Consider the following 13,275-nt stretch of genomic DNA (forward strand, 5'->3'; position numbering starts at 1 on the left):
CCAACCCTTTTAATGGCTGGTGTTTAGCAGGAAGTGAGGAAGTGTATGCTCAACTCAAATCAATGGCTGAAATTCACAGCCGTAAAGGTTTCATTCAATACAGATGTGGAATGATTAATGCCTTGCAATAAATTTGAGTTTGAACTTTATGGTTGAGTGACGCAACTTTCTTCTGGATGTAACATACAGTATGTGATATACAGGACAGGAAAAGACGTCTAGAAAGAAACTGGTACCTTCATGCTCCTCAGTGCCACGGTTACCCAACAACCCCCATCATGCCGGCAGTACTCACCAATGGCCTTCGTATAGTAGTTGTAGGCTTCGCTGTACTCCTTCTGCACATAGAACCCATTGCCCTTCTCTTTGTAAGCCTCGGCCTCCCTGCAATAGAGAGAAAAAAGGAAAATCGGTCTATTATCTTTAAGTAATCCTAGCACGCACTCATGGAAGAAATGTTTAACCAAAGTTATTTCTCCTAATCATGAACAACCCCTTGGAAAAAGCTCTATGTACACATGGAACGATTTGGACGTTGTCCTGTAAAGCTGGCCTTGTACTCAATAGGTGTCAGAAACATTTGTCCAGCCGTCGGCTATTCCTAAGTACTCCCATTATACAAGTGTTTTGTGTGGGGAGAGTAAAGACCCCCACATACATTAGATGGCTGTAGGTCGATTGATGGCTACAGGATAGTTCGGCGGGCAGCAATCTCTCCCAATTCTTCCATACACAGGACAGCACCTTCTGCCGAGACCTCCTGTGTTCTCTACGGGAGAGACGCTGCCAGACATCTCTGGTGATGGCTGATCTCAAGGGGAACAAAAGGAATGACAGCTCGAAATTTGACACGCTGGATCTTTAGCTCGACAATTAGCTGTCAAGAAGCCTAATACACATTAGACTGTCTGCCGAGCCCAATAATATTGGAATGTTCAACCAACGTTAGTCTAATGTGTATGGGGGCTTGAAATGCCAGACCCTCTGACAGTGATTTACGTCCCCTGATAAATTTTAGTGTCTTAACATGTACAATCCTGCCTTCTCCTAACAAATTGGTGGATCTGGTTGGCCTAAGTCTAATGTGTATAGGCATCATAAAGTTAAGAGCCAAGTCCAGAAGTGGCAAGGACTTATGTACCCCATGGTCTTTACGGCCATTTTTCCCTCCATATATTCTGACCGGAAAAAGTTTAGCTTCTTCACATTGTGGATCTCACCCATGTTCCCATTTAAAAAAAACAAACACAAATGAGATTCTGACCGGAGTGTTCAAGCACCTGATAGACGTCTAAGATTCTGCATTGTTCAGTCTTTTTTTGATAACTTACATAACTGCAATATATTAAAGGAAATGATTCCCGAAGCCACGCGAGTAAGGCTATGTTCACACATCATGGTTTTTTTTGGGTCACAAATCTGCAGCAAAACCTGATCTCTCAAGGGAGGTTTGCAGCAGGTTTTTTTTGTAGTTTTGGTGCGTTTTTTTTCACTGTCCCCCTGTCTCTTTTTATGCAAGTACATAAACTTCTGTGAAAAAAAGAACCCCATTCCATTTTGCCATCAAAAAACAGTACCTGTGTTTTTTCATCACCCATTACTTCCTATGGGTGAAAAAACGCTGAGAGTAGTAACATGCTCTATTTTCCAAAAACCCAACAAAGACACAAAATACTAAACAAAAAAAGACAAAAACATGATGTGTGAACAGAGAATTCTGGTTTCTCATAGACTTTGCTGGTACTGCAAAATGCAGCTGAAAATTTGCATAAAAAACTGCAGCAAAAAAACACTGAAAAAACCAAGACGTGTGAACATTGCCTAACAGGTTCCAAAAGACAACTATTATGAATCAAAAACTGCTCAGTTTATCATGGAAAAGTTCCCACTGCTAATCGGAGAATATCCGAACACTGCGCAAGGGTAAAGGCACAAGTGAATAACTAGAACAATGCCAAGGACCAGAAAACAGACATCGATAGGAAACAATTTGCTGCTGGTCCTCATCTTTGTGTGCGCTCTGGCTACCCGGGACCCGTCTACCCTGTAAGGAGAATCCTTTATAATATAACTGAGCAGTATACAGTCACTTCCCCCCCAGCTGTTAACCAGGAGACTTGTATCATGAGGGTGGGGGCTGCATTCATACTAACAGGACATGGGTGGGGGGCGTCTTCACCCACAAATACCTGCAGTATGAGCTCATAGAGACAAGCTGCTTTCACACTCCATCAGGACAGGAGCTGACGGACCCCACTGGGCCTCAATGTAATGAAAGCTTGACATGCAATTGAGACACAGTAGACGGAGATTCTGCCCTCACACTATAGAACGGTTCATGGAGAAAGGGTTCAGTATGTATTGTTGACATGCACTACATATCCCAGCAGACCCTTCATTGCTCAGGGTAGCGACACAGAGCATGATACATGGACACACATTGCAAATCTTCATTATAAATGCTATCTGACAATCCACACTTCATCAAGAAGTCCGCTCCTAGTTCCTAGGGCCACCATGTGATGGGATTAGCTTGATAAGGAGGTGAGGCTTTATCTTGGGAAACAGACTTCAATGGGCAAAAGAGAGCAAATATTTAATTACTGAACAATGGAAGATTATTGCCGGGTCAGATGAATCAATGAACAACTCATGTCGGGTGTCAGCAGTTCAGGCTGGTGGAGGTGGACAATGTTTTCTTGACAAACCCTGGGTTCTCTGATGGAAGATTGGACAGTAGAACTTACAGAAGCATTGGCTGACCAAGCTCATCCATACGTGGCATTTCCCCGACGTAAGAAGGACACTTTCAGCAGGACAATGTTCCTTGCTACAAGGATCGTGGAGTCATAGATTGGTTCCAGAAATAAGACAACAGGTTTTCCTTCCTTCCATAGCTTCTACAGTCCTCAGATCTTGATCGTAAAGATCATCTGTGGGACAAGGTAGACCAGGCTGTCCAGAATAAGTCAGTACCTCCACCTAATTTGGGGAAACTATGAGAAGCTACCCTGTCCGCATTGGCCAATATTTCATTCAACACCTAGTGGAGTCAATGCCACAATGAATAGCCCCGTTTCTGAGGGTCTAAAGGAGGTCTAAAAAGCTGTTAGATGGGCGTCTCTAATAAAGTAGTCAGTGTATACTGCCATTGAAAATCATGTTAAATGGGATTGTCCCATAAACATATTACCGATCCCCAGTATAGATACTAAATATATGACCATTCAAAGTCCACCTGATCACGAGAATGATGGGACCACCAGTCCAATAAGCACATGCTCACTGCGGCTCTGTTCACACACTAGACTTTAGGAGCCCTGCTTTCATGATTAGTAATGTCAGTCCCCCAGCAATCGTACATATAAAAGTGCAGTAGTGTTCCCTTTATTGGGAATATCTCACGACAGACACTGCTGGACTATGGACAGAACATTCCCCAATATCTTATTGGCAGGGGCATGATCATGTTGATCCCTCAATAACTGGTAGAAAAAAGTGGCAGAGGTTGCTGAGAAAAACTTCACCACCAGACAGGTCCACTAGGGTTTCTCCAGCTGGTTACTTTCCTACCACTTCATTCCAGCACTAAAACAATGAAACTTGGCTCAGGTTAAGGGAAATGACTTCTAAATCTACAGTTATTTGTCCACCTCTGGTCTTTATTACCAGACTATGCAAAACCAGAGACTTGGCAATGTCTGTATCTTGCAGTGACCTTGGAATATCTTCTGTCCTGCTGGCATGACTGAGCTGGGACTTCTGGTGTAATGCATATGCTTTGCACAGACACTGCCGCAGCAGGGGGTATAAGGCCAGATTCATGGAGCAGGGTCTGAATGCAGCTTACCACCCTTACAGCCATCAACACAATCACACACGTCAGGCCAGAATTATTCCATTTTATCTGAAGATGTAACCTGGGAAGCGTCAGTGACATTTATTCAGCGGGGAGAAGTCTCAGCTTTAAATCACCCTCGTGTGCCTGGCATCCGCTCCAGCAATAACTGCGCAGTGCAGGGGTGAATGAGCTGGGAATCCACAGCAAATCTGTGCTCTGCAGCTGGAAACGTGACGCCATCCGCGTGCAGAACGCGGGCCCTGCCATCTGAAGCCCGGGCTATAAATAAGAGCTGTTTATGTCGGAAGGAAAACTTAGCCGCGCTCTGCACAGACGCATTCACGGCCGAGGAATCAGAGCTTTAGTCAATCACATAACATCGTCCTACACATCCGAGAACGCTGTAAAAAAAAACGGAGAGTGGGAAGATGCTGCTTATAACGCTGCCTGTCATTTCCATCAGAACATCCTGATAAGAGGGAACATAGAAGCCGGAGAAGACAGGGGGGGAAAGCAGGAAAATGCAGGCGATTTATGTAGGATGATGGGAGCATGGAGGCCGTACTGCTCTCTAAAAGGGAAGGTTCATGCTCAACTCCAATGGACTGGAGGCTTACCATGTTCCAAGCTCCTCACAGCGGAGAGCCATGCCTTCTCTCACTTTAATATACCGGATGTATCTCTATATACACAGCTCATCCTGAGCGCGGTATACATGGAAGAAAACAAACATAGCCATGTGCTCAGCCGAGGTCACCGAGACCAGCGCTCCGGGCCATGTTCACGAGTCTACTAGAAAGGTTTAACCCTTCATGGCCCTATTCGGATTTGACCTCAGTGTAAAATGGGTTTTCCCACTCAAACGGTTAAATATTAAGTAAAACAAAAATACAAAACAACTTTGCAGGTTACTTCTCAAAAATCCCCTCTATTCTCAAAACGCGAGGGATTTGTAATTATAGCGTTTACTGCTCATTGCCAAGGTTACTGGCCACCTCTGCGGTCTATCAGCAGTGACCGGTCTTCCAGGTAAGGAGTGCTCCCTTGCAAAGTCTGGGGATTGCAAGCGCTGCTCTGAGGCCGGCCGGATGGCTAGATCCAGCTTCAGTGCCCCTGCACTACTCTGATGCCGCAGAGGCAAAGCTTCCTCTGCCTATAGCCGGCGGGAGTGGACAGCTCAGGCCGGCGGCCCAAACATGCTGTAGCCGGCGGGAGTGGACAGCTCGGGCCGGCGGCCCACACATGCTGTAGCCGGCGGGAGTGGACAGCTCGGGCCGGCGGCCCACACATGCTGTAGCCGGCGGGAGTGGAGAGCTCGGGCCGGCGGCCCAAACATGCTGTAGCCGGCGGGAGTGGAGAGCTCGGGCCGGCGGCCCAAACATGCTGTAGCCGGCGGGAGTGGAGAGCTCGGGCCGGCGGCCCAAACATGCTGTAGCCGGCGGGAGTGGACAGCTCGGGCCGGCGGCCCAAACATGCTGTAGCCGGCGGGAGTGGAGAGCTCGGGCCGGCGGCCCAAACATGCTGTAGCCGGCGGGAGTGGAGAGCTCGGGCCGGCGGCCCAAACATGCTGTAGCCGGCGGGAGTGGAGAGCTCGGGCCGGCGGCCCACACATGCTGTAGCCGGCGGGAGTGGAGAGCTCGGGCCGGCGGCCCAAACATGCTGTAGCCGGCGGGAGTGGAGAGCTCGGGCCGGCGGCCCAAACATGCTGTAGCCGGCGGGAGTGGAGAGCTCGGGCCGGCGGCCCAAACATGCTGTAGCCGGCGGGAGTGGAGAGCTCGGGCCGGCGGCCCAAACATGCTGTAGCCGGCGGGAGTGGAGAGCTCGGGCCGGCGGCCCAAACATGCTGTAGCCGGCGGGAGTGGAGAGCTCGGGCCGGCGGCCCAAACATGCTGTAGCCGGCGGGAGTGGAGAGCTCGGGCCGGCGGCCCAAACATGCTGTAGCCGGCGGGAGTGGAGAGCTCGGGCCGGCGGCCCAAACATGCTGTAGCCGGCGGGAGTGGAGAGCTCGGGCCGGCGGCCCAAACATGCTGTAGCCGGCGGGAGTGGAGAGCTCGGGCCGGCGGCCCAAACATGCTGTAGCCGGCGGGAGTGGACAGCTCGGGCCGGCGGCCCAAACATGCTGTAGCCGGCGGGAGTGGACAGCTCGGGCCGGCGGCCCAAACATGCTGTAGCCGGCGGGAGTGGACAGCTCGGGCCGGCGGCCCAAACATGCTGTAGCCGGCGGGAGTGGACAGCTCGGGCCGGCGGCCCAAACATGCTGTAGCCGGCGGGAGTGGACAGCTCGGGCCGGCGGCCCAAACATGCTGTAGCCGGCGGGAGTGGACAGCTCGGGCCGGCGGCCCAAACATGCTGTAGCCGGCGGGAGTGGACAGCTCGGGCCGGCGGCCCAAACATGCTGTAGCCGGCGGGAGTGGACAGCTCGGACCAGAGGCCCAAACATGCTGTAGCCGGCGGGAGTGCACAGCTCGGACCAGAGGCCCAAACATGCTGTAGCCGGCGGGAGTGCACAGCTCGGACCAGAGGCCCAAACATGCTGTAGCCGGCGGGAGTGCACAGCTCAGACCAGAGGCCCAAACATGCTGTAGCCGGCGGGAGTGCACAGCTCGGGCCAGAGGCCCAAACATGCTGTAGCCGGCGGGAGTGCACAGCTGGGGCCAGAGGCCCAAACATGCTGTGGCCGGCGGGAGTGCACAGCTGGGGCCAGAGGCCCAAACATGCCACCAGCCCAATATTTTCATCTTCAGCAGCAAAGAGGAAGCAGTACGCTCCTGAAGATGGATCTGGAGGAAACCCAACACGGACGAGAGCTATTCAATGTTTTATCGGACAGCACTCACACCATTATTATACTATGGGGCAGTGCAGATCTGTCTTTTTTCTATAGACCAAATAGGTCTGTGGAAAAAGTATTGTATCTGATCACGCACACCCATAAAAGTCTATGGATGTGTGTAACACATCAGACTGCACTCGGATGTCATCCAAGTGAAGTCCGATTACCGTGGACACAGACAATGGAGAAGTTAAGTTCTCCGACTTCTCACCTGTGATAGGATTCTCTCATCCAAGAGAATGGGATCACAGTAAACTCACTCGACCCTGAGCAGCGTCATTACCATAATCGGCCCGATTCTCTCAGAAGACAGAATCATCACTCGTGTGACCGCAGCCTTACAGTCACCATTTTATACGGACATTTTGCTGCATAAAGTGTACATATATCTGCAGACAAGTACTGGTTGCCGCATGTTGCTGGTGGCTACTATAACTTGCTACAGGACGGGAAGCAGAAAGTAACTGACAACCTATTGCTAGGAGGGCTCAGCCATTAGCCCAATATTGGCGTGTGTCCACAGGTGACCTCCTGGTCCATCAACATCAGTCCTGATGCTGAAAGTGCTAGCCGCCATCCTGAACCCCACAATGGGATAGCCAGATGCGAGGACAACTAGCGCAGCCTGAACCCACATGCCGTGTCTCACAGGCCATTCACAGACCAACCACGGGGCTCCTGGCCTGAGGAAACAGCCTCATATACGCCGAGAACGCTGTAAGTTCTGGTCAGTAGACTCATGGTTTGTCTGGGCATTGTGGTCCATATACAGTCCATGGAATGTGGATGTGAATTCAGACTAAAGTGAATCGGTGATCCCCAACCTGTGGCAAAACTACAACTCCCAGCAAGTCTGCAGGCTGTGAATTAATCTTAGGAGCTGGAGAGCACAGCCTTGATCAGCAGGAGGTATCTAGTGCCACGTACATGCCAACCCAATCACAGCCCCACACCTGTCGGCCCAAATAAACCATCTTATTACAGAATGACCATCCACTTCTATGGGCTCCGTGAAATCCATCCATGCAGGCGGACTTGATGGCCACTTTGTGACAACCCAGATAGATATGTATGATATAAATTACATCGTCTATCACTACAAATACAATGTGTCTAGAGAAGAGGTCCGCCGAAATCAATGGGGGTGACAGACACCTCAGTGCCCGGGGTCGGCCCCAGCAATCAGACAATTCCCAAACTACTAGGAATTTGGATTTTAACCTGTAAGACATGCGAATTGCCTCTTCAGAGAGGAAGAGGACTAGAACTCTAATGCCACCTATTGGAAGTAGAAATCCTAAAAGTCAATATCGACCCTTTAACAATCCTTGCTATATGACTTAGGATAAAAAGCCAAACCAGAATCTCAATTTGCAGACACGGTATTTCGGGGTATTGCCCCTCGTCAGTGCAAAGTATGAGATCTGATTTGTCTAGATGACAGGCTCTGGACTGAGGTCTAAGGGGTAACGTTTCTCCTCGTGGAGAGTGACAAGCCAGGCCTGGCATGTCAGAGGTAGAAGACTTATATACACCATTCATGCTCCTCAGGTAAATTAAATATGCAAATTGTCTCTTCAGAGAGGAAGAGGACTAGCCAAATCAGAGCTCATACTTTGCCCTATTGAGGGGCAATACCCCAAAACCCCATGTCTGCAAATTGTGATTCTGCTTTAGCTTTTATCCCAAGTCATGTGGCAAGGCTCGTTAAAGGGTTGATATTGACTTTTAGGATTGCTGCTTCCAATAGGTGGCGCTAGAGTTCTATTCCTCTTCCTCTCTGAAGAGACAACTTGCTTAATTTTCCAGAGGAGCATGCATGGCTTATGTCTCCTCACTCTGACATGCCAGGTTTGGCCGGTCACTTTCCCCTTAGAAAACAGTAAGACACGAACTACAACCCATGAACCTGCTCTGAGCACTGGACCAGGCCGAGTGCACTTATATTACCATAAGGGCATTGTATGACATTTACTAAACTTTAGCAGATCGATTGTTCTGGGCAATGAGATGGAGTACACGACCTAAATCACGTGTTCCATCATCAATACAGGGGTGGTCTAGTGTGTACAGCCCCCTACACAGGGTCCGGTCAGGGGGGTCCTGCTGGGTGAAGCCCCTTTATACTCAGTTGTGTCTCTATTACGCGGCTGCCACCAGAAAGGAATCAGTCACCAGCAGTTCTCCCCGCACAGCGCTGTCCTGATGTCACCGCCCTAGTGGTCATTTTATAACACTGCACACAGATGATTATGGACTGATGACATGAATGAGTCCAGGGCTGACCCACCATACTCAGTGCTGTGTGACATCATCTTATATCAATGGGACGAGCAGGTGTCATTCCCAGTAATGGGGGCTCCATGTGGCAGGGCACAGCCTGGGTACACAGATGCCCCCCGGACGGTCACACAGTCTGGTGAGGAGCCCCAGTGAGGCCTCCGGCTGCATGCCACCCCTCCCCCTCCTCGTGTCCATCACCACAGCTGATACCATCGGCCCCATCCTAGAAGCATACACATCCATGTCACATACCTATCCCGCTCCTCCGCACTCCTCTCCGGCTCTGCAGGCGCCATCATCACATCGCAGTCCGCGGTTGCCGCCATCTTACCGCCGGCTTAGAAGGGAAGGAGAAAGGGAAGCGACTTCCGGGTCCTCCACACCGATATGAGTGCCAATGAGAGCGAGCAACTACCATAGAGATGGGACCAGCAGTCAGCTTAACCGCACCGGAAGTTTGCGAGCGGCCATCTTAAAAGAGGGCACCCGCAGAGAGGAAGTCGTGTTGTCATGGAGATTGAGACGCCTTAAACGCACAGGAGCCTGATTACAAGGCTGTAGTCATTATTTCACTATTGCTGATCATCAGTCCTATACTTAACAGAACGCCAATGGATGGTGAGGCCACTGAACGGTGAGGCCAGTGAACGGTGAGGCCAGTGAACGGTGAAGACAATGAACGGTGAGTACAATGAACGGTGAGGACGCTGAACGGTGAGTACAATGAATGGTGAGGACGCTGAACGGTGAGTACAATGAACGGTGAGGCCAGTGAACGGTGAAGACAATGAACGGTGAAGACAATGAACGGTGAGGACAATGAACGGTGAGGACAATGAACGGTGAGGACAATGAACGGTGAGGAAAATGAACGGTGAGTACAATGAACGGTGAGGACACTGAACGGTGAGGACAATGAACGATGAGGACAGTGAACGGTGAGGACGCTGAACGGTGAGTACAATGAATGGTGAGGACACTGAACGGTGAGGAAAATGAACGGTGAGTACAATGAATGGTGAGGACAATGAACGGTGAGGCCAGTGAACGGTGAGGCCAGTGAACGGTGAGGCCAATGAACGGTGAGGCCAATGAACGGTGAGGCCAATGAACGGTGAGGACGCTGAACAGTGAGTACAATGAATGGTGAGGACAATGAACGGTGAGGAAAATGAACGGTGAGTACAATGAATGGTGAGGACAATGAACGGTGAGGCCAGTGAACGGTGAGGCCAGTGAACGGTGAGGCCAATGAACGGTGAGGACAATGAATGGTGAGGACAATGAATGGTGAGGCCAGGGAACGGTGAGGCCAATGAACGGTGAGGAAAATGAATGGTGAGTACAATGAATTGTGAGGCCAATGAACGGTGAAGTCAATGAATGGTGAGGAAAATGAATGGTGAGGCCAATGAACGGTGAGGTCAATGAACGGTGAGGACAGTGAATGGTGGGTGAGGACAATGAACGGTAAGGCCAATGAACGGTGAGGTCAATGAATGGTGAGGTCAATGAATGTTGAGGACAGTGAATGGTGAGTGAGGCCAATGAACGGTGAGGTCAATGAATGGTAAGGACAATGAATGGTGAGTGAGGTCAGTGAATGGTGAGGACAATGAATGGTGAGGCCAGTGAACGGTGAGGCCAGTGAACAGTGAGGAAAATGAACGGTGAGTACAATGAATTGTGAGGCCAATGAATGGTGAGGCCAATGAACGGTGAGGTCAATGAACGGGGAGGCCAATGAACGGTGAGGTCAATGAATGGTGAGGTCAATGAATGGTGAGGACAGTGAATGGTGAGTGAGGCCAATGAACGGTGAGGTCAATGAATGGTGAGGACCATGAATGGTGAGTGAGGTCAGTGAATGGTGAGGACAATGAACGGTGAGGTCAATGAACTGTGAGGCCAGTGAACGGTGAGGCCAATGAACGGTGAGGACAATGAACGGTGAGGCTAATGAACGGTGAGGAAAATGAATGGTGAGTACAATGAATTGTGAGGCCAATGAACGGTGAAGTCAATGAACGGTGAAGTCAATGAACGGTGAGGCCAATGAACGGTGAGGCCAATGAACGGTGAGGTCAATGAACGGTGAGGTCAATGAATGTTGAGGACAGTGAATGGTGAGTGAGGCCAATGAACGGTGAGGCCAATGAACGGTGAGGCCAATGAACGGTAAGGCCAATGAACGGTAAGGCCAATGAACGGTGAGGTCAATGAATGGTGAGGACAATGAATGGTGAGTGAGGTCAATGAATGGTGAGGACAATGAACGGTGAGGTCAATGAACGGTGAGGTGTACCTGAGGAAGTGGACGGGACGTCCATGAAACGCGTAGTAATAGTAGCTTTTAACAATAAACTACAATATTCTTTAATTATACAATCTCTCATCAAATTTCTTCACTTCGGAGGAGCGCGGATTTTTTCCCGGCACCTACTTCATCCTACTACAGAAAGACCCACAGTGAGATTTGGTGGCAGCAGTCACTGAGGTTTCAGTTTGCCCAGTAAGAAACATAATAAATGCTGAAGGTCTCCATATACGGACTCCAAGACCTACACCTCTACTGACCCAAAAGCACAAGAAAAGTTGACTCCAATATGCTCAAATAAATATATATAAATATCATATAAGTAGTCACAGAAGTTTTGTGATTTTTATTTTTGTATTAGTACCGAACAAATGAAACTGGAACTTTTTTTGCCCATGGATCAGCGGTATGCCAGGAGGAGCTAGAATGAAGCTGAGCAGGACACCCTGCCGTGAAGTATTGCAGTGACTAGATGATGGCTACAGTGAAGCATAGCAGTGGCTTCGTGATGCTTACAGTGAAGCAGGGCGGTAACTTGGTGATGCCTACAGTGAAGCATTGTGCTCGTTCGGTGATGTTCTGGGGCTGCTTTGCTTCCTTTGACACTGGAAGCCTGCAGCCTGTGGAGGGCAAGATGGATTCAATCAAGTATCGTGAAATCCTAAGAGAAAACTTCATGTCTTCAATGGAGAATCTGAAGCAGGGGCATCATTGGACTTTCCAACAGGACAATGATCCTGTCACGCACAGTGTGGGAAAGACTAAGTGCAACACAAAGGGATGAGGGGAAGGAAGCCCAGACACTAGGAAAAGGGGGAGTGGAGACCCCTAGGCTGATCTAATAACACCCTGCCTACCCTACCGTCCCTATATTGGTTCCACACCAATTGCCGAGCAGGAAACCTAAGCCCTGTATATATCTAGAGCTAGGCCTTTGATAGGGAGGGGAGGGGTGAGCACTGGTCAGTTCTTACTATAAACTAAAGACAACAAGGGAGACAAACAAAGGGGGAAAACTTAGCTTGAGCAGACATCAGAGAGATAACACCAAACGTCCTCTAAGGGCACCAGGGAGGACGCTAGCTGACTGGTATAGCTCCAAGCCTTCACAAGGGAAAATGTGAATATCACCGGTGACTCCTTAAAGCAGACTTTGAATTTATAAACACCCAAATCATGGTGTGTTAATTAGAGCAGGAGGGAGGTTGCTGCTGGGTCCAAAAGTCCGAAGGATTAAGAAGGCGTCTGCAATGCCAAACGCAGTGACCTTCTGCAGCCAGATGCAGAGCGACTGTTATATCTGACACACCCATGACAGTACCCCCCCTTCTACAAGTGGCCTCTGGACACTCAGGACCAGGTTTCTCAGGATAAGAGGTGTGGAATGAACGAACCAGTCTGGAGGCATTCACCTCTGATGTTGAAACCCAAATCCTTTTCTTCTGGACCATAACCCTTCCAGTGCACCAAGTATTGTAGGGAACGACGTTGGAGATGAGAATCTACATTCCTCGAAATCTGAAACTCCAAATTACCATCAACCATTTTTGGGGGCGGCGGTTGGGGGTGAGGACTCAAGAGGTTTGACATATTTCTTGAGCAGAGACCTGTGAAAGACATTGTGGATCTTAAGGGCCTGAGGTAGCTCAAGACGAAACGCTGCTGGGTTTATGACGGCGGTTGTTTTATAGGGACCAATAAATCTAGGTCCCAGCTTAGGAAAAAGAAACCTTCAACTTGATATTCCTGGTAGATAACCACACAAAGTCATTCACATCCAGGTCTGGACCTGGCAAGCGTTTCCTGTCAGCCATACGTTTGTACCTGTCTCCCATGATCTTAAAATTACTCAGAACCCCCCACCACACCGAGGAGAACTACAAAGCAAAATGTTCCTCCTCAGGAATTCCAGCAGCCCCTCCCCCACTAAAATATCAAACTGTGGATGGTAACCGTATGCACCAAAGAACGGTGGCCTGCCGGTAGATTCTTGATGATTAT

The 13,275-nt window shown here is 49.6% G+C and overlaps 1 protein-coding gene across 1 annotated transcript in view; it reads right to left on the reverse strand.

Moving 5' to 3' along the window:
• Positions 1-9,365, reverse strand: part of DNAJC7 (DnaJ heat shock protein family (Hsp40) member C7) — a 30,315-nt gene extending 20,950 nt beyond the window's left edge. The window contains exons 1-2 of the mRNA XM_073683544.1: positions 9,210-9,365; positions 296-384 (exon numbers count right to left, since the gene is read on the reverse strand). Of these exons, the coding sequence (XP_073539645.1) occupies positions 296-384; positions 9,210-9,283 (163 nt within the window). The 5' untranslated portion in view covers positions 9,284-9,365. The remainder of the gene's footprint in view (positions 1-295; positions 385-9,209) is intronic.
• Positions 9,366-13,275: the final 3,910 nt, after the last annotated feature.

This window comes from Phyllobates terribilis, unplaced genomic scaffold (assembly GCF_046119375.1).
Source record: "Phyllobates terribilis strain yellow unplaced genomic scaffold, ASM4611937v1 Scaffold_5__5_contigs__length_657084704, whole genome shotgun sequence".
Taxonomy (NCBI): Eukaryota; Metazoa; Chordata; class Amphibia; order Anura; family Dendrobatidae; genus Phyllobates; species Phyllobates terribilis.